Genomic DNA, 23,474 nt, shown 5'->3' with positions numbered 1-23,474 from the left:
ATTATTTTAACGTCTTGTTGTAAGCCTGTATGTTGTAAACCACCCCAAGCCAATATCTGGGAGGGGCAGTCATACAAATCTAAATATAAATAAATAAATTTACATACCTGCTTTCTGTTCCCTACAGCTGGGAGCAGAAACCGTCAGTTTAAATGGCTCCACGGTTGTTGGCTGTGAAGGTCTTCTCAAACCACCATGATTAACTGCATCAAAATTTGTGAAAATTCATTATCTTTCTTCAGTTCGTGAACTGGCCCAAATTAGTGATGAAGAAAAGTTGGTTCTTATATGCCACTTTTCCCTACCCGAAGGAGGCTCAAAGCGGCTTACAGTTGCCTTCCCTTTCCTCTCCCCACAACAGACACCCTGTGAGGTGGGTGAGGCTGAGAAAGCCCTGATATCACTGCTCAGTCTGAACAGTTTTATCAGTGCCGTGATGAGCCCAAGGTCACCCAGCTGGTTGCATGTGGGGGAGCGCAGAACCGAACCTGGCATGCCAGATTAGAAGTCCACACTCCTAGCCACTACACCAAACTGAACTTTAGTACATCACCTGGTTTCTGCCCACCTTATCACAGACATGAAATGGAGCCCCTGGTTTGGTTTGGGTCTCAGTCCAAAGTAGTTTAATAACCATCAATTCCCATTTGGAAGAATTCAGTCTTTAAACAATGCCAGTAACTAATCTATAGTCTCCCACTCACACATGCAAGTCTAACAGCTTGCATCCTACTGCTGAACATACATATGTGAACCAGCTATCAGTGTTTACAGGATCACATTCTTAGAACTTAAATATAGCCACTCTATGACCATTTATGTATGGCAGCAGCTGTGCCGGGCCACTGCTAGTTCCTAGCAGTGGGGCAGCATGGGGGTAGGAATCCCCCGGTGCACATGGACTGCCCTGACATTGTGGGTGCGAATGCACAATGCTGGGGCTGGTAGGGTCCACCACACTGTACAGCAGGGATTAGCAGTGGGGCATGGGGGAGGGGCCTCACTACACTGCAGCTCTACAAAGCCAACCAAGGCATTTAATGTCCCCTGCAGGGTCAATGATGGCGGCCACAGCAACACAGGGACTGCGGAAGTATCCATGTTCCCTTTCTGGGGACTACCCGAGCCCTGACTCGGGACAGGGCTGGGAGGCAGCTGGGATGGCAGCGACGTCATGTGGAAGTGGGGACTAGCTCCGTTGCCCTGCCGCTGCCAACCTGTCTTTTCTGCCCCGTGCACAATTGGTCTCTGACACCAAACATGACACGGCCATTCAGTTTAACATCAGAACTTTTCCCCTTACTTCGATGTCGACACTAATAATCTTTGACCTCGGGGTCTGTTATAAATGGTTAATCTTTGAGGGTTTGCAGATTATTTCATTTCTGGAATGCACAAAATCAGGCCTGGCAGGATTGAGCCAAATACCATTCTGCTTATAGACCTGACAGGTAAGAAACTACATGTCTTTGAAATTCCTTCTCTCTTTCAAGAGGCTTGAACTTTCTCATCTGAGAGGATTATCACTCAGGGTTTATGTTTCATTCTTTCATTATTTGTTAGCTGAAGTGATAGCTGAAGGAGTAAAGAGCTGGGATAGCGACTGACACTGATATCAGCCCTGGAAATGATTGCTAGGAGAGCGGCTATGTAATTGGTGCAATTTATCTGTTTATTATATGCTGTTGTTGTCAGCACTGAATCTCCTGGAGTTTCCACCATCTGAATCACTCAGAGGAACAAGAAAACGCTGGTATAAGGTTGGTGTTATTTTACATTGGAATTTCATTGAGAAACATAGACAGCGATGGAGGGAATAATCATGCTCAGTGATTGCTTTTGCACTGAAAACATGTATCTCATGGTCTTCCTTTGTTTTATTGCTTCTTAAGGAGAGGACAAGGCAGAATGAGAGATGGCATATCTACTAGCAGAAATATAGGATCCATGATGCATAGGATAACAGTTCAGGAGTAAAAGACAATGCTAAAGAGGAAGCTATTTTTCTAAAATAGAGATGACAAATAATAAAGTTTCAATGTATTCATTTTGGCCAGAAAGTGGAACCTCAATAGCATCAGCAGAAACTAATCTTCCTTTTTTTCATCTTCTTCCTTGGATGCAAATAACATTAAATATACACATTTTCTTATTTTGTATTTAGGCTCACTTTCATGTTCTCTTTTCGTATACAAAATTCTACATTAAGATGTAGGTGGGGTGTGGCTTAAATGCCATCAAGTTGCTTCCAACTTATGGCCACCCTATAGATTAATGACCTCCAAAACATCCTGTCATGGACAGCCTGCCTCAGATCTTGCAAAATGAGGGACACGGCTTCCTGGATTGAGTCAATGCATCTCATGTTGGCTCCTTCTCTTTCCCTGCTACCTTCCAACTTTTCTAGCATTATTGTCTTTTCCAGTGACTCTTGTCTTCTCATGTGACCAAAGCACAGTTTGGTCATTTTAGTTCCTGGATTGAGTCAATGCATCTCATGTTGGCTCCTTCTCTTTCCCTGCTACCTTCCAACTTTTCTAGCATTATTGTCTTTTCCAGTGACTCTTGTCTTCTTATAATGTGACCAAAGCACAGTTTGGTCATTTTAGTTCCTAGGAAGAGTCCAGGTTTGATTTCATCTAGAACCCACTTATTGGGGTCTTTTCAGTAGTCCATGATATCCATGAAACTCTCTTCCAACTCACCATCAAGATTCTTCCAGTCAGCTTTCCTCATTGTTCGACTTTCACTCTCATACATGAGGAATAGGAATTATCTTGATTGCCAGCGACTCATCCTTACACCTATGAATCTTGCCTAGCTCCTTCATAGTTGCCCTTTCTAGTCACTAAACATATAGGGAAAAAGGGGGTACACAGTATATAAGCCATCAAAAATAGTAAGCTAAACTGTATAAATAAGCCTATTAGAATTAATAATCTAAACATCAATGTTTCATTCACTAAAGTTATGAGCACTAATGTAAAAAAATGAACAGCTGGGATTATATTGTTGATTAATACACTAAGATCATTATTACAATTACTAGAAAGTGAAGACAAAACTTCCCTATCCTTAATCAACTCGCGCAGTGTAACTTGTTCTCAGTGCAACAGATGTAACACAGATATTTCTCAAGATTAACCAATATAATGTAACTTATATTCAACATCCACTGGTGCAGGCAGAGCAATCCTGTGTGTGCCTTTCAGTTCATCGCCCCCCAAACGCAGTTCGTTGCCCCCCTAAGGGGTGGCTTGATGGGGAAATTGTGCCACTACAGTGTTGTCTGTGGTGATCCTGCTACAGTGTTCTCTTCAGTCAGTTGTTGTGAGGCAGGGCAACTGGGCACGCATAACCAATGGGAGTCATAAACCCAGGAGGCAGAGCCAAGTGTCCATCACACATTTCTAGGGAATTGAAACAATGGTCTGAGAAAGGAAACATGAAGTGTTTCTAAATCGTGGCTATAGTCTTCAGTCCAGATCAATATGCCATAAAGCAGCCGTGGAACTGTTTTCGTACTGTATATTTTGTGTTGTATATTTTCAGCGCTGCCTTCAAATAACACTGCATTCTGCCTGTTCCCTCACTTGCTGCATTATAACTCATAAAACTATTACTGATGGATGTATTCTATCTCCCAGGTAAAGGATGTGGTTGTTTATTTTAGTGGTATGCCTGTCCCAAGGGTTTGTGCAATCAAAAGAACACACAAGAAGAAAAAGATCTGTGGATCCAGAAGCATTTATGAGTATTGTAAGTTGCTTTTTTGGTTAGAATGACTAAGATATGTCGTCATTGTCACTGGTAAAACATTCCTAATTAAGCTTTTTAAAAAATTCACTGTGGACGTGATTGACTCCCTTGATCCTGATTGGATTGTTCCAATGTTCGTGTAAAACAACTTTGTACCTGTACAGTAACTACTTTTTCCTCAGTATCTGAAGATTGGAAATGAAGAAAAGGTAAAGAGTTACAATTCAGTTCAAACACCTTTACTGGCATAATCAAAGCAAAACACCTATATAAAAGACAGGCAATTCAGATCCCAGACCGCTTGGAGAAAAATCTCATGGAGAAATTTTGTGAAGCCTTCGGATATTTGAGGATTGTGATCCAGTAAAAGAAAGTGCACTGCTGTCGAGGGACCGTAAATCTTGCAGGCCCATATGAGAGGATATATGTACCGTTCTCTGAGATGGTTGTGTTGCTCACAGAAGAGGAGAATGTGTTCCACTGACTCAGGTTTCTTTGCAGGACATGATCAGAGTCTGTTGCCATATGGGATTTTGGCATACCAGCCTTTAGTCACTGCTGCTGGTACGAGGTTTAGCCTTGCTAGCATTAAAAACACTTCAGGGAAGGTGATTTTAAAGATGTAAATTACTCTGGAATCCTTCTTACTGGGGGATAGGTAAAGAGTTTATAACAGGTGTTTTCTGTTTTGTCTTCTGTCCTGCTGAATAGCACTTCTTGTCACCCATTCACCATGTCCACCTTTGAGGGAGAAAAGTGGTTAGCACTTATGCCAGAGAAGCAGTTTTCTGACTCATCTGCTTGGTCTAGTGAGTGAGAGAAAAGCTTCCCTTGACTTAGTGTATGCCAGGAAATAGCCAGCCATCTGTGCAAATCTAAACCATTTATTTATTTGTAGCCCAACCTTCAGACTTCAGACAGATAACAAAATATTAAAATGGCACAATATTTGTTTTGAGGTGCAGTGAGCAGAACTGCATGCAGTATTCCAAATGAGGCTTGACAATATACAGGAGCATTATTATACTGGCTGGTTTGTTTTCAGTCCCTTCCTAATCCAGCATAGCATTTGCTTTTAATTAAATTGCAGTTGCACACAGAGTCAACATCTTCAGTTAGCTTTCTGCCATGACTCCAAGATCCTCTCCTGTCATTTACTGCCCCACCAACACATAGTTAGGACTTTTGGCTCTAATATTCATTATTTTGCATTTGCCCATATTGAACCTCGTTTGCCACATTGATACCCACTTGTCCAGCTTTGACAGATCCCACTAGAGCACCTCACAGTCCTTCCTGGTTCTCCCACCCTGAACAACTTAGTGATCCACAAATGTAGCTACTTTACTGCTTACTCCCAACTATACATCATTAAGGAACAAGATAAAAAGCATCAGAACTTCTCTTGAGCCCTGAGGTTCTCCAATGCTTACTGCCTTTCACTGTGAAAACTATTCATTTAAACTCATTCTGTTTCCTGTGAATTAACCAATTTTAATCCACTAGCGCAGGGGTAGTCAACCTGTGGTCCTCCAGATGTCCATGGACTACAATTCCCATGAGCCCCTGCCAGCGTTTGCTGGCAGGGGCTCATGGGAATTGTAGTCCATGGACAACTGGAGGACCACAGGTTGACTACCCCTTCACTAGAGGACTTGTTCTTCTGTCTCATGGCTGGTTGAGTTTACTTAGGAGCCTATGATGAGGAATTTTATCAAAAGCTTTTTGGAAATCTAAGTAACCAACATCTACTGGATCACTTTGTCCATATGTTTGTTCACCCCCTCAAAGAACTCTAAAAGGTGAGTGAGACATGATCTTCCCTTACAGAATCTATGATGATTCTTCCTCAATAACTTTTGATTATCACCATGCCTACTAATTCTATATTTATTAACACATCCTATCAATTTACCTGGGGCCATTTCGCACGGCTTCAAAGTAGCAGAATGGTTGCTATTTGGAAACGCTACTAATTTGCCATAACCCACGACGTCGTAGACAATCTGCAACAATCCTGAAACCAATCAGCAAAAAGCGCTTCGTTGTGGCGCTTTCAGGGGAATCCAGAAAAGTGGATTCACCCTCCGGATAGCGATACACTCCTGCAACCAATCTGCAACAGTAGCGCTAAAGACCTGTGCGTTACCATTGTTGCTGGTTCTTCAAAGTCCCTCCCCCTGGCTCTCTCCTCCAAACTTCCGGCGAAGCGATCGCCATTTTTTTTTCTCCGAGCGAGCGGGGATAAACGCACCGGCGAGCCTCTTTCTGTTTAGAGGCTTCCCTGGCTTCAGTCCTTCACCTTTAGTCACTAAGCACAAACCACTGAAAAGCCCGTTTGCTGAAATAAAGTCCCTTTATTTTTTACAAATAAATTCAGCCGAAAATCGTGCCCGTGAGAGGGGGGGGGGGGATTTTTTTTTTATCACTTGAGGCAGCGTGCAAACGATCATACAATCAAACGACAGCTCACATTAGGCAGCTGGATGGGTCTCTCCGTAGCAACGAATCTACCTAGATTCGTTGCTATGGGTCGTTTTTTTTTTTTTTTAAACCTTCCTTAAAGGGAAAGGGGCTGTTTGGGAGCATGCTAACGGCTGCCCATTGGCTGCTTGACGGCCAGGGGCGGGACGAGCTTGGCAATAGCGCTTCCTTTCTAGCGATTTCTGCCGAGACCGGAAGCCTGTGGGAAACGCTAAAAAACGCAACTGATTCCACTACAAAGGCAGGTATGCATAACGACGAATTCCACTATTTTAAATGGCGATTTTTCATTCCGCAAACAATTTGCAACAAAGATCCCCGTGCGAAAAGGCCCCTGATATTGACATTAGACTGATTGACCTGTAATCTCCTTTGGAACCTTTATAAAATATGGCAATTACATTAGCAACCTTCCTGTCCTCAGGAATCTTGGCAGATTTTACTGATTGCATATTTTGTCAGGAGATCAAGAAGTTCACATTTGAGTTCTATCATAATTCTTTGAGGTATGCCATCTGGGCCTGGTGATTGGTCAGTTTTTATTTTGCCCAATCATTATAAGAGCTCCTCTCTCATCACCTCAATCCAACTCATATCTTTCAGCATCCCACCTGAAATTAGTGGTTCTGGAGTGGTCAAGCACCTCCCATATTCCACACTGAAGCCAGAGGCAAACATATATATTCAGCTTCTCTGCAATTTTCCTATTATCCTTTACTAATCCTTTCAACCCCTTGGTTATTCAAGGGCTCCATTGCCTCTCTGGTTGGTTTTCTGCTTCTAAGGTATTTGAGACATTTTTATTGATGGTCTTTATGCTTTTTGAAATATGTTCTCATAATTTCTTTTTGCCTGTCTGATCAGCGATTTGAACCTTATTTGTCAAGGCCTATGCTCCCCTGTATTTACCTTACTAAGGATGATCTTCCATCACTTAATTCTTTTGCTGTTTTTAAATCATCCTCTCACCTTTGCTCTGGTGGGCAATAACAAATCCCCAGAGTCAAGCTTCCTTCTGGTTCCCCCACCCAACTTCTATTGTTTTATTATAGACATATAAACAAAAACCATGCCAGAAAAACAATAGAATAAACCATCTATACATAAACCATACTATACATATGGAAATAAACCATCATAATACATTATTGTTCTGAACAATTTAAAAAAAGACACAAATGGTATAAAAATTCACAAGACAAAAACAGAAAGTGAACCAAAAATAAAAGGAATTGAGCTTCATTTTAGGCCCACTATTTCCACCCATAGCACTTGTGAATCCATTTCTCTTTGATTTCAAATTTTACTGGACTATATACCCTCTCTGACAGAGCAACCTTACCTCCAGCCTGTCCCTTCCTATCCTCGTGATATTATTTATACCCAGAAACCACTATATCCCACCGATCATCCTAAACCTATTAAGTTTCTGAAATACCCACAATATCTGTGTTCTCCAACTTGGCAATGGTTCTTTTCCTAGGATTTGGAAACAATAAGCATGCCAGTGGACAGGAAAAATTGTTGTCTTTTATTGAGCACAATTAGTAGACAATTGTACTTGACAAGATAATATAGATGTCACAGTACAGCATTCATACATACCAAGCAAGAATATCTCTTAGCAGCTACCAGGAGCCCCAGAACGATAGCAGAGATATTGACCTTCAGCCAAAAGGTATGCAGCACATTGCCACACATACACTGAAGCCCATCCTGTTAAGTCAGTTCCTCACTTTCTCTGTCTAAGCTTATGTGGTAAACAAGGTTGATTGATTACACCTTCCGCTCAACTCCTCATTCCAGGGATGCATTGCACCTGAGCCCTGTTTCATTAGTAGAGATAAGAGCAGGTGAATCCCATCCAACTCAGGACCCTCCTTAAATCATTCCCAGTTACAAAGAATTTGGGTAAACATGTTTTTGAAAGTGATATTACTTCAGTAAAAGAAGCAAAACACAATCAATTTCATTAGGCAATGAAAGGAATATACATATATGTTGTGAGGACAGATGCCTGTCACTAAACTCTCTGTCATGATATCTTGAGCATCTTTGCCCATACATCCTCTGACAGTAAGCAATCTCACTGCCCCATTTTACCTCCTACACTTCTAGTATTTGCATATAAACATTCATAATTATCCAAACACATTAGGCCTGTGACCTTCCTCCTGTGGCCTCTAGGCCTTGTAAGGCAGTCAATATTGTTTGTCACCAGTGGCCAGTCCTAATCCACTTCCCTCTAGAACAGTAAGAGCTACCCCATTATCTTTTAGGGATTAGCCATTCCATACCAGAGACATTTCATCTTCCATGACCTTTCCCCTAGGATTTATTTTAAAATTTACTAGTCTGGCTTCTTCTTGGGGCAAGTGGAGATTATCTCTATTGTACAGGTATTGCTTGTTCCAAAAAGCATCCCAATGCCTGTAAAAAAAGCATTCTAGTTCCTCCATATGCCATCATCCGTACATTAAGAATCCTAATTTGTTCCTGTCTAGCTGGTCCTAGACATGGAACAGAGCAATTCTAAGAAGGCTACTTTGGAGGTCCAGGCTTTGAGTTTCCTGCCTAGCAGCCTAAATCTTTTCCCCAGGACAACACATTTCCCCACATTGTTGGTGCCAACCTATACCATGATCAGTGGATTCTCCCCAGCACTGTCTACCAACATAGCTTGACAATCTGAATGTCTGCTACCTTCACACCTGCTCATTTTGCACATGCTGGACAATGCACTTGCAATGTGCTTTTGCAGCTGGATTTTCCATGTTTGTTTTGCATTTATATTCCACCCTTCTCTGGATGCATCTATTTGCCCCAGAGGGACAGACCAGAATGAATGGGATGAAATTAATTCAAAAGAAATTCCATCTAAACATTCAGAAGAAGTTCCTGACAGTTAGAGTGGTTTCTCAGTGGAACAGGCTTCCTCAGGAGGTGGTGGGTTCTCCATCTTTGGAAATTTTTAAACAGAGGCTAGATAGCCATCTGATGGAGAGGCTCATTCTGTGAAGGCAAAGGGATAGCAGGTTACAGTAGCTGAGCAATTGGGATGTGAGTGCCCTGCATAGTGCAGGGGGCTGGACTAGATGACCCATGAGGTCCCTTCCAACTCTACGATTCTATTCTATGATTCTATGATTTATATGCCTAAGGACTAAATTACCAACTACCAAATGCACCAGATATCTACCAGATATGGGTCTTTAGTACTAAAGGATACCTGTTCACCTGACTGCATTGGTCCAGTGTCTGGAAGCAGTGATGAAGTGGATTAAAGCAAGCTGTCTCAGACTGAATCCTACAAAGATGAAGGTCCTCTGGCTGGGTAAGAAGGGACCAGAGCAGGAAGTGCACTTTCCCAGGCTGGATGGGGTACAGCTTACATCTCCACACTTACCCAGGAACCTAGGAGTAATAGAGGCTCAAGTCACAAAGGTAGCTCAGCAGGCATCTTTCCACCTTCACCAGGATAGGCTACTAGAGCCCTATCTGGTCCTAAAACACCAAGCCATGGTGATCCATGCAATGGTCACCTCCAGACTTCATTATTATTACTCACTCTGTGTGTGCCTATGCTTGACTCTGTTCTGGAAGCTACAACTGGTTCAAAATGTGGCTGCCAGGGTTTTCACATGAACACTGTGGAGAGCCCACATAGGACCTGTGCTGTGGCAGCTGCATTGGCTTCTGTTAGCATTCCAGGCCTATTTCAAGGTTTTGATTTTAACCTTCAAGGCCTTATATGGTCTGGGACCTGTATATCTGAGGGACCACCTCTTTAAATATGTTCCCCTGTTACTTGGGATGCTGAACCAGAGAAGATGGTGGTGAGCAGCAGTGGCATGTTTTACCAGAGCTCTGTTTTAAAACTCAGAAGCTTCCTTTTTAATGAACAGGCAAGCAGAAGTCTTTGCAGCTGGTGTCAAGATTTGGCATTGGCCCTGGACTGCTACTTTGTATTGTTTTATTGTATGAAGTTCATTTTAACTGAGAACAAAGATCTGTCATCAAAGGCAACTGACAGATCTAACATAAGAGAATGTCCAAGCCGCCCTGTTTCAGCTGGCACCGGAGATCATCCATCGTCTCCACCCCATGGCCAGGATGGAAGCCAGACTGATATATATTGAGTACCAAAGTTTCTTCCAAGAATGCCAGGAGCTGGTCTGCCACAGCCCTTTCAACTACCTTACCTAGAACACAAGATGTAAGACCGGACAGTAGGTCCAGTGATGGTTTTTTTTTTTAAGGAGAGGATGAATCACCACCTCCTTCAGCCACTCAGGGAACTCCCCAGTTGACAGGGAGTTAATTAATAATATCCCTGAGCTGGCCTCCTATCTGCTGGTCACCCCCTTTGAAGATCCAAGATGGGCAGGGTTCAAGGGGGCAAATAATAGCCTTCACTGATTCCAACCACTTCAGAATAAAAAAAGCCATCTGAAGCCATCAAACATCACCTCCAAATCCATCAAACATCACCTCCAACAGGCCTCCAATCCCCTTTCTGTATCAACCATGGTTGAAAGATCATGGCAGAACGACAAGATTTAATCCACAAAATAGCACACATCCTAGAGGGCAGTCAGAGATCCAACTACCCTAAACAACTGAGCAGGACAAAAGTTAGTGGCACAATTTCTGGGGCCAAAAAGTCCAGTTTTTCCAGTTTCATTGCATATGCCCTCATTAGCATGTAATAAGATGTTCTTCTGACCTCATCACACTCGATCTAGTCCTCTCACTTTCCTCTTCCTCTCCTGGGGCTCCCTGGTGTACCAAGGGACCTGCTTGAGACATTAGTGGATAAGATGTCTAGAGGTGATCTTGTCTATGGCTGCCATCAGGCAGGACTGCCAATCTTCCACCAGCACCATCAACAAGTCAACAGGAGGCATTGTGCCCCACAAAGCATTCCAGAAACCAATTGGATCCATAAGTCTCCATAAGAGGGTGGGCAAAACTCTGCCCCTCACCCAAATAGGGAAGGGGTGGCATCCTGAGCCGAGCCCACAGGGCATAATGGTCTGACCATGGTACCGTCAACATTGCCTATATCCCAAAGATCAAGTAAAGGGTGTGGTCAGCCTGATGGGTGGGCCCAGCAACAAATTGCGAGAGTCCCAGTGTTGCCATAGATAACACCAGGTCCGAACCAAGTCCTGACAATGGCACATCTATGTGGACATTGAAGTCCCACAGGACTATCAGCCTGGGAAACTGCAATGCCCAAGCAGATACTGTCTCCAGCAGGTTCAGCAGGGCATCTGGTGAAGCATTGGAGGGGAAGTACACCAGCAAGATGACCAAGCCTTTGACCGAGTCCTAACCAATGCCAACACATACCACTCCACTGATCACTACAGGGAAAGCTCTGTAGGAGGAAGCCTCCTGGACCATGACCAGAACCCCCTCTAACGTGGATCCAAGATTGATGCAGGACAGAGTATCAAGGCAGGGGTTGTTCTTTCAGGGTCACTGTTTCGCTTTTCTGCACCTAGGTCTTGGTCATGCAAGCAAGGTCTGCTCCAAACTCCACAAAGAAGTGCTGCAGAGTTGAGGCCTTGTTATTGATTGACCTTACATTGCAGAGCACCAAAATCAGAGCCTCCCTCGCTTTTCCACAGAATTTTCATATAACCAGGAGCACTTTTTTCTTACAGAATGAACTCATCATGCAGAGGGGCTACCCCAGCAAAGAGTATGAAGTAGTGACAGCTGATGGGTACATTCTTAGCATCAACAGAATCCAGTTTGGCATTACGAATCAAGGAAAGTCAGGTAAGGCAAAACAGGGAGAAGACTGATGTGAGCTCAGTACATGTTATGCTCAAGGCCATCTCAAAATCTGATGGAGAACGGTGCTGACAAAGTGTGTTTGAAACCTATCAGTGTTGCTGTTTTGTGTCCTCTTTTTCCTTCTGTCTCATGATTGTCCCTGTCTTCTCCTCTGAATCCTTTTTGTCCGGCTACAGAATGTCCACAAACATCCTGGCTGAAGCATGTGGCTACAGGGTGGTTTATTAACAAGTTATCAAGCAAGGAAAATAAGGCAAATGCAGTACAAAGATTATTGTTCTCCTCCCTATTCATGAAATTATCAGGTAATGCTATGCCTGCAAAAGACAAACACTTCACATAGCTTCTCTCAAGGCAAGTGAACAGGGAAGGAGGCTTACTAATGCATTGTCCCTTGCTAATAAGCATTTCACCTACCATAATCTGGAGAGAAGCTAAGAAACTCTCTCTCTCTCTCTCTCTCTCTCTCTCTCTCTCTCTCTCTCTCATACACACACACACACACACACTCCACATGAATCAGATAGCATATTAAATATTATTAATGAGGAAGGAGAACTGGTGATTTTTTCGGATCACTTTTCTCCCTGAAGAGGCACAGATCATGGTATTAAAATATAAGAATAATCACATTGCCTCAGACTAATGGCACACTTAGGCCTAGTCTATACACAAAGGATAATGCACTTTCAATGTGCTTTGGCAGCTGGATTATCCAGTGCAGAACAGGAAAATCTACTTCTAAAGTGCATTGAAAGTGCATTATCTATTGTGTGCAGACTAGGCCTTAGTCCAACATCCTGATTCTAACAGTAGCCAGACTAAAGAATAAAAAGAACTGGATTTTGTACCCTGCTTTTTACAACCCAAAGGAGTCTCAGAGTGGCTTATAATCACCTACCCTTCATCCCACACAACAGACATCCTGTGAAGTAGATGAGATTGAGAAAGCTCTGAGAGAACTGTAATTTGCTCAAGGTCACCCAACAGGCTGCAAGTGGAACCATGGGGGAATCAAACCTGGTTCTTTAAATCAGAGGCCACTGCTTTTAAGCATTATACCAAGCATTTGGTTATTAGATCAATTTAATTTTAATTTCATATCATATTTCTAACCCACCCTTCCCCGAAGGCTCAGGGTGGATCACAACATGCCAAAATACAAATGTTTTAAAATTCTACAAAATTTTAAAATACCAAAATATTACATTTAAAATTACTTTAAAAGGTTTCCCTAAAATTGAAAAAAAGGGGGGGGGTTATATATCAAAGATTATGCCATTGTGTTAGATTTAGAATTTGTCTTAACACTTCTTATGGTTGCTAAAATAATTCTAACTGCTAGATGGAATAAAAACAGATCCTCCAACTCTAAAAGATGTGCTGAATTCTATTCAGGAAAATTAATTAAATTACCAATGCCAAATAACATTAAGAAATTCATTTTAAATAGGTTTATGGGATGTTGAGCCATATTCAAAATTTTATAGAATGATAGAGCTATAGAGAGAATTTCTCATGTTCTCTTCAAGCTACTCTGAGCAATCCCTGTATAGCATTTATATTTTGAGTAATTAAAGAATTAACATTGTTATAAAGGAAGTTAATGATACAATATTATCAATAAAGATGAATAAAGCACCATGCCTGGACAGGCTATCATTGGAATATTACAAAAAGATGATTAATCTAGTCACTATTCCACTTCAGCAAATAATGAATGATATTGTCTCCCAGATCATGTCTGGTTATCCTGAGTCTTGGAGCCAAGCTTATTTGTCATTGTCACACAAAGAAAATGCCAACCTTACGACTCCACAATCATATAGACCAATTTCACTTTTGAAAGTGGATTTAAAAAATTGCAAAAATTTTCACAAAAAGATTGAACAGATGTGTATCTCAAGTAATACATGATGATCAGATGGGCTTTATGCCAAACAGATATACAAGAGACAATGTAAGAAGTGTTAAATGCTTTGGATTTCTCAAAGAAATTAAAACTAGAAACAGCATTTTGTGTTTTTTTTAGATGTGGAGAAATCATTAGATGGTGTTTATTGAATTTTCCTAGGAAACGTTTTGCAGCAGATGAATTGTGGAAACAATTTTTTGAAATGGACACAAAATATATATCTAAGACAATAAGCATAAGTATTAGTAAAAGGGATGGTCACTCAAGAAGAGATCAATATTGCAAATAGAACAAGACAAGGTTGTCCTTTGACCCTGCTGTTATTCAATTTGGTATTAGAAGACTTGGCTATTAAAATTAGATCAGATATGGGAATTATTGGTCTTCAAATAGATGGAGAACAGTCCAAAATCAGGAGTTATGCTGATAATAAAAAACTGATAAAAACTGAACTATCAATTCTCAGATTGATTAACTGTTTGAATGATTTTGTTGTATCTGGTTATAAGATAAATAAAAATATGATCAAAATTATATTAAGGCCAAGCTGAAAGAGTGAAGGATATTGCAAAAAATCAGATTGTGAAGTATAGTCCAAACAAGGTTAAATACCTTGGAATCTATATGGATAAAGATCTAAATAGCCTGGCACAAAACAATTATGACATTACATTACAAAATAATTGTTAAAGGCTTACCCCACTGGGCATAGCTGAATTTTTCTTGGTCTGCTAGAATGACAACAATCAAAATAAATGTGTTACCAAAAATGAACATTCTCTTTCAAACATGACCAATGGAATTGAAAGAAAAGGTTTTAGCCAATTGGCAAAGTCACATTAATAAGTTTGTTTGGAAGAATTAGACCACAAGTTGCATTCAAAACATTAAAAAATGATAAGAAAAAAGATGGGCTAGGGTTTCTCAACACTGAATTATATTATCATGCAGCAGGTTTAATTTGGATAATAAACTGGATTAAAGAATCATGGAAAAGAAGTCAGAAATGTGAAGAAAAGGGACAGCCTATTATGGCCAGTAATAAAGAAACCAGGCTCTAGATGACATCCTATATGGAGAAACAGCCTTTTGAAAAAATGGAGAAATATAGTGAAAGGATCAGTCCAAGAGCTTTGCCATCAAAAGTTATCTGTGACAGAATATGAATTCAAAATCTGGTTGATAAAGAGAGGGAAATAAAAAGCTGGCAGCAAATGCAACAAGAAGGAAAAAGAATAGATTGGCTTACTTACATGCAAGGTTCATCTAAATTGAAAGAGTAACTGAAAGACTCTCAAAGAGTTCTGAGAAAACAAACTAAGTTTGAAAAGTTGATTTTGCAAGATAAACCACATCTCTTGGGCAGAATTTGCATACTTTTGCTTAAATATGAAACTGAGAGAGAACAAGTGACACCATGTATGATAGAGTGGATGCAGAATTTCAGTATGACTATTACAATAGGGGAATGGTGAAATAGTAAATTTATCAAAAAATGGCTAAAAGTACATAATAAACTCTGATTTTATAAACTATAAACATAAGCTTGCATTGGATCAAAAAATATGTTAGGTACCCACAGGTATACCAAAACAGGATGCTGAATTCTATTTTCCTGCCGCAACAGCAGCAGGACTCATCATAGCTTCCAGCTGGAAGCAGCAGCAAGCTCTGTGCATGTTTTTATAGGAAACTAGCCATAATAACTAAATCACTGAACCTTTTCAAACACAGGGTTATTCTGCACCAATGGTGCCAATCTGAGTCCCCATGGGAGACACATTTTGGCAGCAGAGCTGGTTCACCAATTTCTGCATCCCTGTGGGGAACATATTTCATTGGCACACCTTATATATGCACTTTTACAAAAAAAACCTTTGAATATACATATGTTTTGAAATCCAAATTTTAGAATCTGAACAATTATGGTACATGAGTTAAATATTTTAAAAGCTTAATGTTATACTCACACAGGCCTTACTATGTCTTAATAGTATATGAACATAAAAATGAAAGAAAATATTATATTCCTGTTTCAGTTGTGAAACCTGTAGCGTTTCTCCAACATGGCTTACTAGGAGATGGAAGCAATTGGGTCACCAACCTCAATAACAATAGTTTGGGCTTTGTCCTTGCGGATGCTGGATATGATGTTTGGATTGGAAACAGCAGAGGAAACATCTGGTCCAGAAGACACCAAAATATGTCCATACATCAAGAAGAGTTTTGGGCTTTCAGGTATATTGAATGATGGCAATCTTTATAAGTTACAATGGAGTCCAGTGCAATTCTAAACAGAATTGTTGTTGGTGGAAAGTCCTGTTACATCACTGCTGATTTATAGTGACTCTGTAAAATTTTCAAGGTGGTTTTCTATTGCCTGTCTCTGCATAGAACTTTCGGCTTCCTTGTACTAACCAGGGAAATGCAGCAGTTACTGGTAAATTTACATTAATTGCGACACCAGTAGGTTAAATGTTTTGAAATATTTATTTCAAAGAAAAACAGTAAACGAGCTCTGTCAGTGCGAAAGAGGGCCAGCCAAACCAGAGCAGAACAGTACCCGAAGTTGGCAACCTCCTACAACAAGTACAACAGCTACCAAACTGGGAGAATGGACTACTCTAACTATAGCTACAGTGTCCCTCCCCCCAGAACAAAACATTGAAATAAAGAACTGTAAAACTCAACTTTTAAAAGAAACAGAAACCCAAGAAGAAAAGGCAAACAATGCTGCCCCTCAGAAAAAAGAAGAAATAAACATTAGGAGAAACAGTAAATCCCAAAGCACCCCCTAAACCCACCTCGCCCCCACCCCACATGGAGAAACTAAAAGAATAGTTTGGAAGAAGTAAAGGAAAAAGGAAAAAAAAAGATCAGAGTCCCTCACTCAAACGGTTGCTGTCCTACAAGCAGCCACAGCAAGCAAGCTTCAGCTTGCAGGAGGTTTGCAGAAGCAATGTAATGATTGGCTGACTGGGAGCAGGCTGTTAGTTCAATTGCCATATATAACTGCGTATAAGCCAAGGGGGATCTTTTCAATGTGAATATTGTGCTCAAAAACTCTGCTTATACATGAGTATATATGGTACATTTGTATGATGTGCTTCAAAACAAGTTTTTAATGTGAACTATTCAATGTCTTGATTTGTTCCTCATGCAGTTTTGATGAGATGGCAAAGTATGATCTTCCAGCTGTTCTGAACTTTATTCTGCAAACTACTGGACAGCAACAGTTATACTACATTGGCTACTCACAGGGTGCAGCAATAGGTACAGTATGAAATGAGTATATAAAGATCCTGTCTTTGAATATTACAAAACAGTGCAACATACAAATCTAAGAGTAGACATTTTATTATAGCCAAATGGTTATTTATTTTAATAGTTGTATCCCATCTTCCTTGGTGGATCAAGGCAGCTTACAAATTAAAATCTAATGCCCACAGTTTAAAGCTTAGAATATAAAATCCCAAATGACATCCTTTCATTGAAAAAGCTGTCAATTCTTTTCCACTAACAGTGCTAGATTTTTTAAATGTTCCAGTGAGAGTCAAGAAATGCAGATGCTGAGATCTGCTATGAGTGAATTTGTTAGTTTTACTGTGGCTTGCTTTTTATTAGGATTCTTCTTTTCTTTTCCAACTCTGTGTTGTGGTACAGTTTGTTGCAGCCTAGAAGAGTAACAGCTTTTCTTTTTACAAGCCATATTCATTTTAAGTCCATTCTTTGATGAGAAATTATTTTATTTAATTGGCTTTATATAGGTTAGTCCAAGGTAACATATCTATAATAAGTGGGAGGCAAGATCTGTTCCTTATAAGGGGGAACTGCCAGCTGCAAAGCAAAGTAAGTAGAGGAATGTTTTTAGCAACTTTTACCATCTGGATACACCAGTAGGTTTTCCCTTTTAACTAAATGATGTGGCAGCACCACCTAGATTGTATATTGGCCTCCTCTTAGACACACACACGCACACATTGACCTGAAAGCTCTTGATTAATTATTAAATCAGAATTCTACCAATAGTAAGAGATCTTAGGACCAGAGGGCAAGCATTGTATCTCACAACTGATTGCTAGGATTATACACAAGAAAGAAGCCCTATCAGACCCTTGTAATTACCTTCCTATTAGCCTGTTAGATATGGGTAAATCATATGCATCCCTGCTGTGTGGCAGGTTGGTAAATTGGTTTAAAAAACAACAAGACGATCTTAGGAAAAAGAAATCTGGCTTCTGAAGGGGAATAAGTTCAGGAGTACTGCCAGATCATGTTTCTCTAGATAAAGATGTGAAGCAAGACATGCATTTTGGCTTCTCTGTTATTTAATGTATAGATTAATGATCTGAATTTTTTTTTGTTACAATAGGATTGCGACTCACCTTATCTTGCATTGGTGAAGCTGCCAGTTCTCCTATCTTACTGTCTCAATCCATAGTGGGCCTGCATAAACTTATCTGTCTATTTTCTAAATAGTGCTGTAGGGAAGATTTAATAATGTAGCAAGGTTTGTTATTTTTAGTAGAAAACAGAAAGTGAAAAAATTATAAATGATCCATGACTGTTCTGCCTATGTAACAGTATTTGAGACTACTGTCAGTGCTGATCTTTCATGGAGAACTTATTTTATAAGAGCTGTGAACAACATTGGGAAAGTAATCAATAGACTCTTTTAGACTTAAGGGGGCCAGTATGTATCTTCAGCACTCAGAGTATTTAAGGTATCTAATCATTTGTTATATGTGGTTAGTGTCTAGATAGAAGCTGTTACTGAGGATATTGACCATTAATTAAGTTTATTTGTAGTATACTGGAGGCCCCCCAAATATGTGGCCAATCTTGTTCTTGGTGATGAAGTAGGTGAAATCTCTTACAAAGCTAGGACATGGAGGAGGTCATGTAATTAAAACTAAAGATCTTGCAGTCAGATCCAGATCCAAGCTTGTTTGGTCTTATTAAATTAGACAAGCATAACAGCAACTTGGATAAATTAGTTAAGCATAAGCGAATGTGCCTAGTGATTTCAGTAGAATTGATGGGGAGAGTAAATGATGATGAGCTTAAAATTCTGACTGAAATGTGTTTGAAACAACTGGATTATAAAAGTATGTCAAGAAGAGTTTGCTCAGCTTCCACAGATGTCATTCCCCTCTCAGTTTGAATCCCAATGTATTTTTGTGCTTAGACAAAACCTAAATATATATGCACAATTATCTTGTAGCATTTTAATGCTTTACCATCTGCAGTATTAACAGATAGATATGCTGGCATACCATACTCAGAGAGAACATACACTTACAACCATTGAATCCATGGATCAGGTACTTTTAAACTGCCCTGAATGATTAAAATTTAAACAGGAGTTGATTCTCCTCATAATTAACAAAGATTCTGCTTCTCCAGTTGTTGATATTTCTGAGCTACTGACCAATGAAAGTAACTGGGCTACATATAGAGTTGCTAGATTTTGGGCTGCCAATGTAGAAATATGGGAACAATGATTTGACTCAGAATAAGGCAGTTTCACAGGTTGATGTTCCATCCATAGTTGAAAATCCTTCTATACACAGAAGTGCTGAGTTGAATCCAAACCACTGCGCCAACAAATGTGCCTCAAATTGCAGAACATATATTAAAATGTGTTTAAGCCCATAATAATGAAATTTTTCAAGTGTTCTAGTGACTTTACATTCCACATTAGTATCTCCATATTGCAGACTGAAGACCAAATTAAACCTTATCAGCCACCGGAACCAACATAGACTGATAATACATCAGGAAACTAATGTTCCTGAGTGCCCAATTCCACCCAGGTACATAGGGTGGAGAGCGAGGGAGAAGGATTTTCAGACTCATCCTACACCATTTTCCAGGAGATGGGAAATGCACTGCTATGGAAGTCCACATGCTTTTTTCTGTTCATGGCAAAGTGTAGATTTTAACTGAAGACTCCCTAATTATTTGCCTTTCCAGAGATTGTTTGAAAATATTAAACACAGGAAAGAGGGCTTTGCCAAGACATATTTTGAAGGAATCTAAAGATTGCAGAATTTCAGTGTTGTGCCCCTTTATAAATTACCTAGATACTCATAAGCAGGACCTGAAAAGAGACCTGATTCTGAGCAACAATGAAAGGGTAGTGTTGGTTCAAAGTGCAGATGGGTTCCTCTGATAAAACTTACAACAGCAGCAGCACAGGGAGCCTGCATTTAATATTTGCAATACTGCAGCCATGTTGATGGGTGAATAACAACAAAAGTTTCTGGTATGGTTATTCACTAGGGAATTGTTATTGTTGTTGTTGTTGTTGTTGTTATTGTTGTCACTGACTCATCTCTTTGATTTCCCCAGGGTTTATAGCATTTTCGACAATGCCAGAGTTAGCTCAGAAGATCAAAATGTTTTTTGCCTTAGCTCCTGTAACGAGAATTAAGTATGCCAAAAGTCCTGCAGTGACACTTATGAGTCTTCCAGAAAAACTTCTCCGGGTACGTCCGTCCTTCCTTTTCGTTTCCCGATCCTGCAAAGAACCAGAAAGCGAGCCTGCTGAGAGAGCCATACTAAGCAGGCCTGTTCAGAAGCCCAGTGAAGTCTACATAATGGGGATAACACAGAGAAGCATCGTTAGGGTTGCACAGCTGATCTTCTGAATTGCTCTAGATTTTTTGTTTGTATTCTAGCACATGTCATTTAAATATATACATCGATCAATCATGCTACTGAACAAGCATGATTTGATCTCTTTCTGCCACGCACATATGAGCCATGAGAACAAAGCAATAAAAAGTTTAACATTTCTGTGCTTATCATAGAACTATCATTTGCAGAAATATCTAATCAAAGTTGTGGGAAACATAGAAATGATCAAAACATAGCTGTTTCCAGTTATCTTTTGTTAGTCTAGACCCACCTGGGACCCTTATCCAAAACCCACAAACCATCTACAGCTGAAAGCAAGCTGTCTCCTGTTAACTCACAGTAACCCGTTATGCATGGCAGCAGTCACGCCGTGCTGTTGCTGGATCCTTACACCGGGGTGGAATGCCCCACCACTCCCCACATATGTAGGGGGAATGGAATCCCCTGGCATATGCAGACTGCCTGGTATAGTGTGCTCATACACACAACACCAGGTCTGGAAAGCCCAGTGCACTGCCTGGTGGCAGCAGTGAACAGGAAGCAGGGGGCATGGGGCCCCCATCAAATGATGGGGGGAATGGCATGCTGCTCTCTCACCAAGATGGGGGTGGGGGAATGCACTGGCCAGCTCCACAGCTCCACAGAGCTGACAGGGGTGTTTGATGTCCTTGTAGAGACACCATAGGGCAGGGGAGGTCTTCTGATTATGCACAATGCTGGCCCAACCTAGCCCCTAATGGCACCTGTGGCATCTCAGGGAATGAGGAAGACTCTGCATTCCCTTATGGCAGGCCATCTGAGGGCCTGAGTTGGGCCAGGGCTGGGCAGCGCCTGGGTTGGCAGCAACGTCAGGCATCATCAGGGATTAGCTCTGCAGCCCTGTCACCACCAGCCTGGACATTCTGCCCCAGGCATAATGGGTCAGTGCTGCAAAACTGGAGGCACTGTTGGTTGGGATTTGACTGGTCCAGAAAGAGTCTCCCCTCCTTCATGGTTCCCATTTCAGTATCATTAGATGAGAGTAGGAGAATGGTATCCCTATATATGCTGGATATCAATTGGAAACCAGAATAAGGGGTACATAATTCTATTTTTATGTCTCTAGCGAGATGAGTTGTAAAGAAAACTTTGGTATTTTTTTTTTAAACCCTGTCCTTATTTACACCTTTTCCATATGATTTCTCTGCAGTTGGAAATGCTTCTGAAATCACTGATCACTGATAAGATATAATATACATTGACTATGTCAGCTGTATATATGTAATAGTAAGGTGATTTCCACACCCTTTAAAAATAGCGAAATACTTAGCTTTTGTTGTCATTATATTCTGGCCCTTCCATACGATGTTGCCAACATGCAGTGTCTGGGCAGCAAATGGCCAGCTATATCCTCCATTTTAAAGCGCTAGTTGATGAACACCAAAAAGTGGATCCACCACCGTATGTAGCACTACTTAATGGAGAGCAACCAGCGGGCCATGAGCAAAAAAAAAAAAAATGTATGGAGGTAAAGATATGTTATCTCTGCCCCCAATGTCCCGCCCTTGCACCCGCTTCCCTTCCCCTTCTCCTGGGGATGGGTGTTGTTTTTTTTTTAAAGCAAACTGCCTGGAACAACAGATAGGCATACAAGCATGTAGGCAAAACCAAATAAACCATTTTCTTCCAAAGTTGTAGCACAAAGCATGCCTCTCTAAGCTTCCGTCCCACCCATCCCCCAAATCAGGAACAAGATTCATTTTTTAAAAGAAGCAAGACTCACGATTCCATAACAGATGGCAATACAGGAGTACTATGCATCTATGATTAGATGCATAGACATTTCAATGGAGAAGTACTGAATTAAAAAAAAATTAGTGGGCATTGTGGGCCATTTAAAGCATGGAGAAAGGAGATTGGCTGCCTGGCTTGATTGACAGGCGGAAGAGAGTCATGTATAAACTGTGTTGCTCTCTTCCACCATTTCAAGCAGGCATGTGGAGGGGGAGAAGCATGAAATGGCAGCAAAGAAGAGCTAGATATCAAAAAGTTGAGGAGCCAGGAGGTGCAGTTATATTTAGTGTTATGCCATTCAGCTGGTGTAACGCTATTTTTAAAGATGTGCGGAAATGCCAAAAATCTCTGGGCAAAACTTGGTTACAGCAACAAGTGCTTTAAATAGCGAAGGCAAAAGGCATTACTGCCATCTGGTGTTCAGTTCCCTAATTGCAGGCTAAATACACACAGATTTTATTTAAAATCCAGTTGGTACTACTATGGTAAATAGTAAATATTGTAAATAGGGTTACCAGTTCTGGGTTAAGAAATATCTGGAGACATTGGGGGTGGAGCTGGGAGGGGTTGGATTGGGGCAGGGAGAGATCTCAGTTAAGCCCTTCAGTGACTGCACTCCATTCTCTGGAACCGGACCCATAGGGTGGCAGTGGAGGATGCGTTATCATGCCCCTGTTGACTCCCTTGTGGAGTCCTGCAGGGGGCAGTGCTCTTCCCCACTCTTTTCAACATCTTTATTTGCCCTCTGGCCCAGCTGGTACAGAGCTTTGAGCTGGGCTGTCATCAGTATGTGGATGACACCCAGCTCTATCTCCTCATGGACTGCTGGCCAGGATCACCCCTGGAACCATTCACCAGATGTTTGGAAGCCATAGCTGGATGGCTAGAGCAGAGTAGTCTGAAACCCATCCCCTCCAAGTTGGAGGTCCTCTGGCTGTGTAGGAAGGAGGCAGGACAGGAACCATGTTTACCCATTCTAGCTGGGATGCAACTGATCACTGTGCCCCTGGCCAGAAATTTGGAGGTGATTCTGGGCGTCTCACTGTCCATGGAGGCAAAAGTCATGAAGGTACCTCTTGTAGTAACTTAATGG

General features: G+C 41.0%; 1 protein-coding gene across 5 annotated transcripts in view; it reads left to right on the top strand.

The window, feature by feature from the left end:
• The first annotated feature begins 1,355 nt into the window (after positions 1 to 1,355).
• The window catches only part of LOC143843761 (lipase member M-like), a 33,797-nt gene continuing 11,678 nt past the window's right edge, over positions 1,356 to 23,474 (top strand). For 2 of the 5 annotated variants that reach the window (XM_077350346.1, XM_077350342.1), the window contains exons 1-6: positions 1,469 to 1,760; positions 3,648 to 3,759; positions 11,916 to 12,033; positions 16,006 to 16,204; positions 17,130 to 17,239; positions 20,321 to 20,457. In XM_077350346.1, the coding sequence (XP_077206461.1) occupies positions 3,655 to 3,759; positions 11,916 to 12,033; positions 16,006 to 16,204; positions 17,130 to 17,239; positions 20,321 to 20,457 (669 nt within the window). In that variant the 5' untranslated portion in view covers positions 1,469 to 1,760; positions 3,648 to 3,654. The other 3 variants (XM_077350345.1, XM_077350347.1, XM_077350344.1) reach the window with 3 other exon arrangements.

This window comes from Paroedura picta, chromosome 8 (genome assembly GCF_049243985.1).
Source record: "Paroedura picta isolate Pp20150507F chromosome 8, Ppicta_v3.0, whole genome shotgun sequence".
Classification (NCBI taxonomy): domain Eukaryota; kingdom Metazoa; phylum Chordata; class Lepidosauria; order Squamata; family Gekkonidae; genus Paroedura; species Paroedura picta.
Note: the sequence above shows the minus strand (reverse complement) of the source record. Positions and strands in the feature narration are given on the sequence as shown.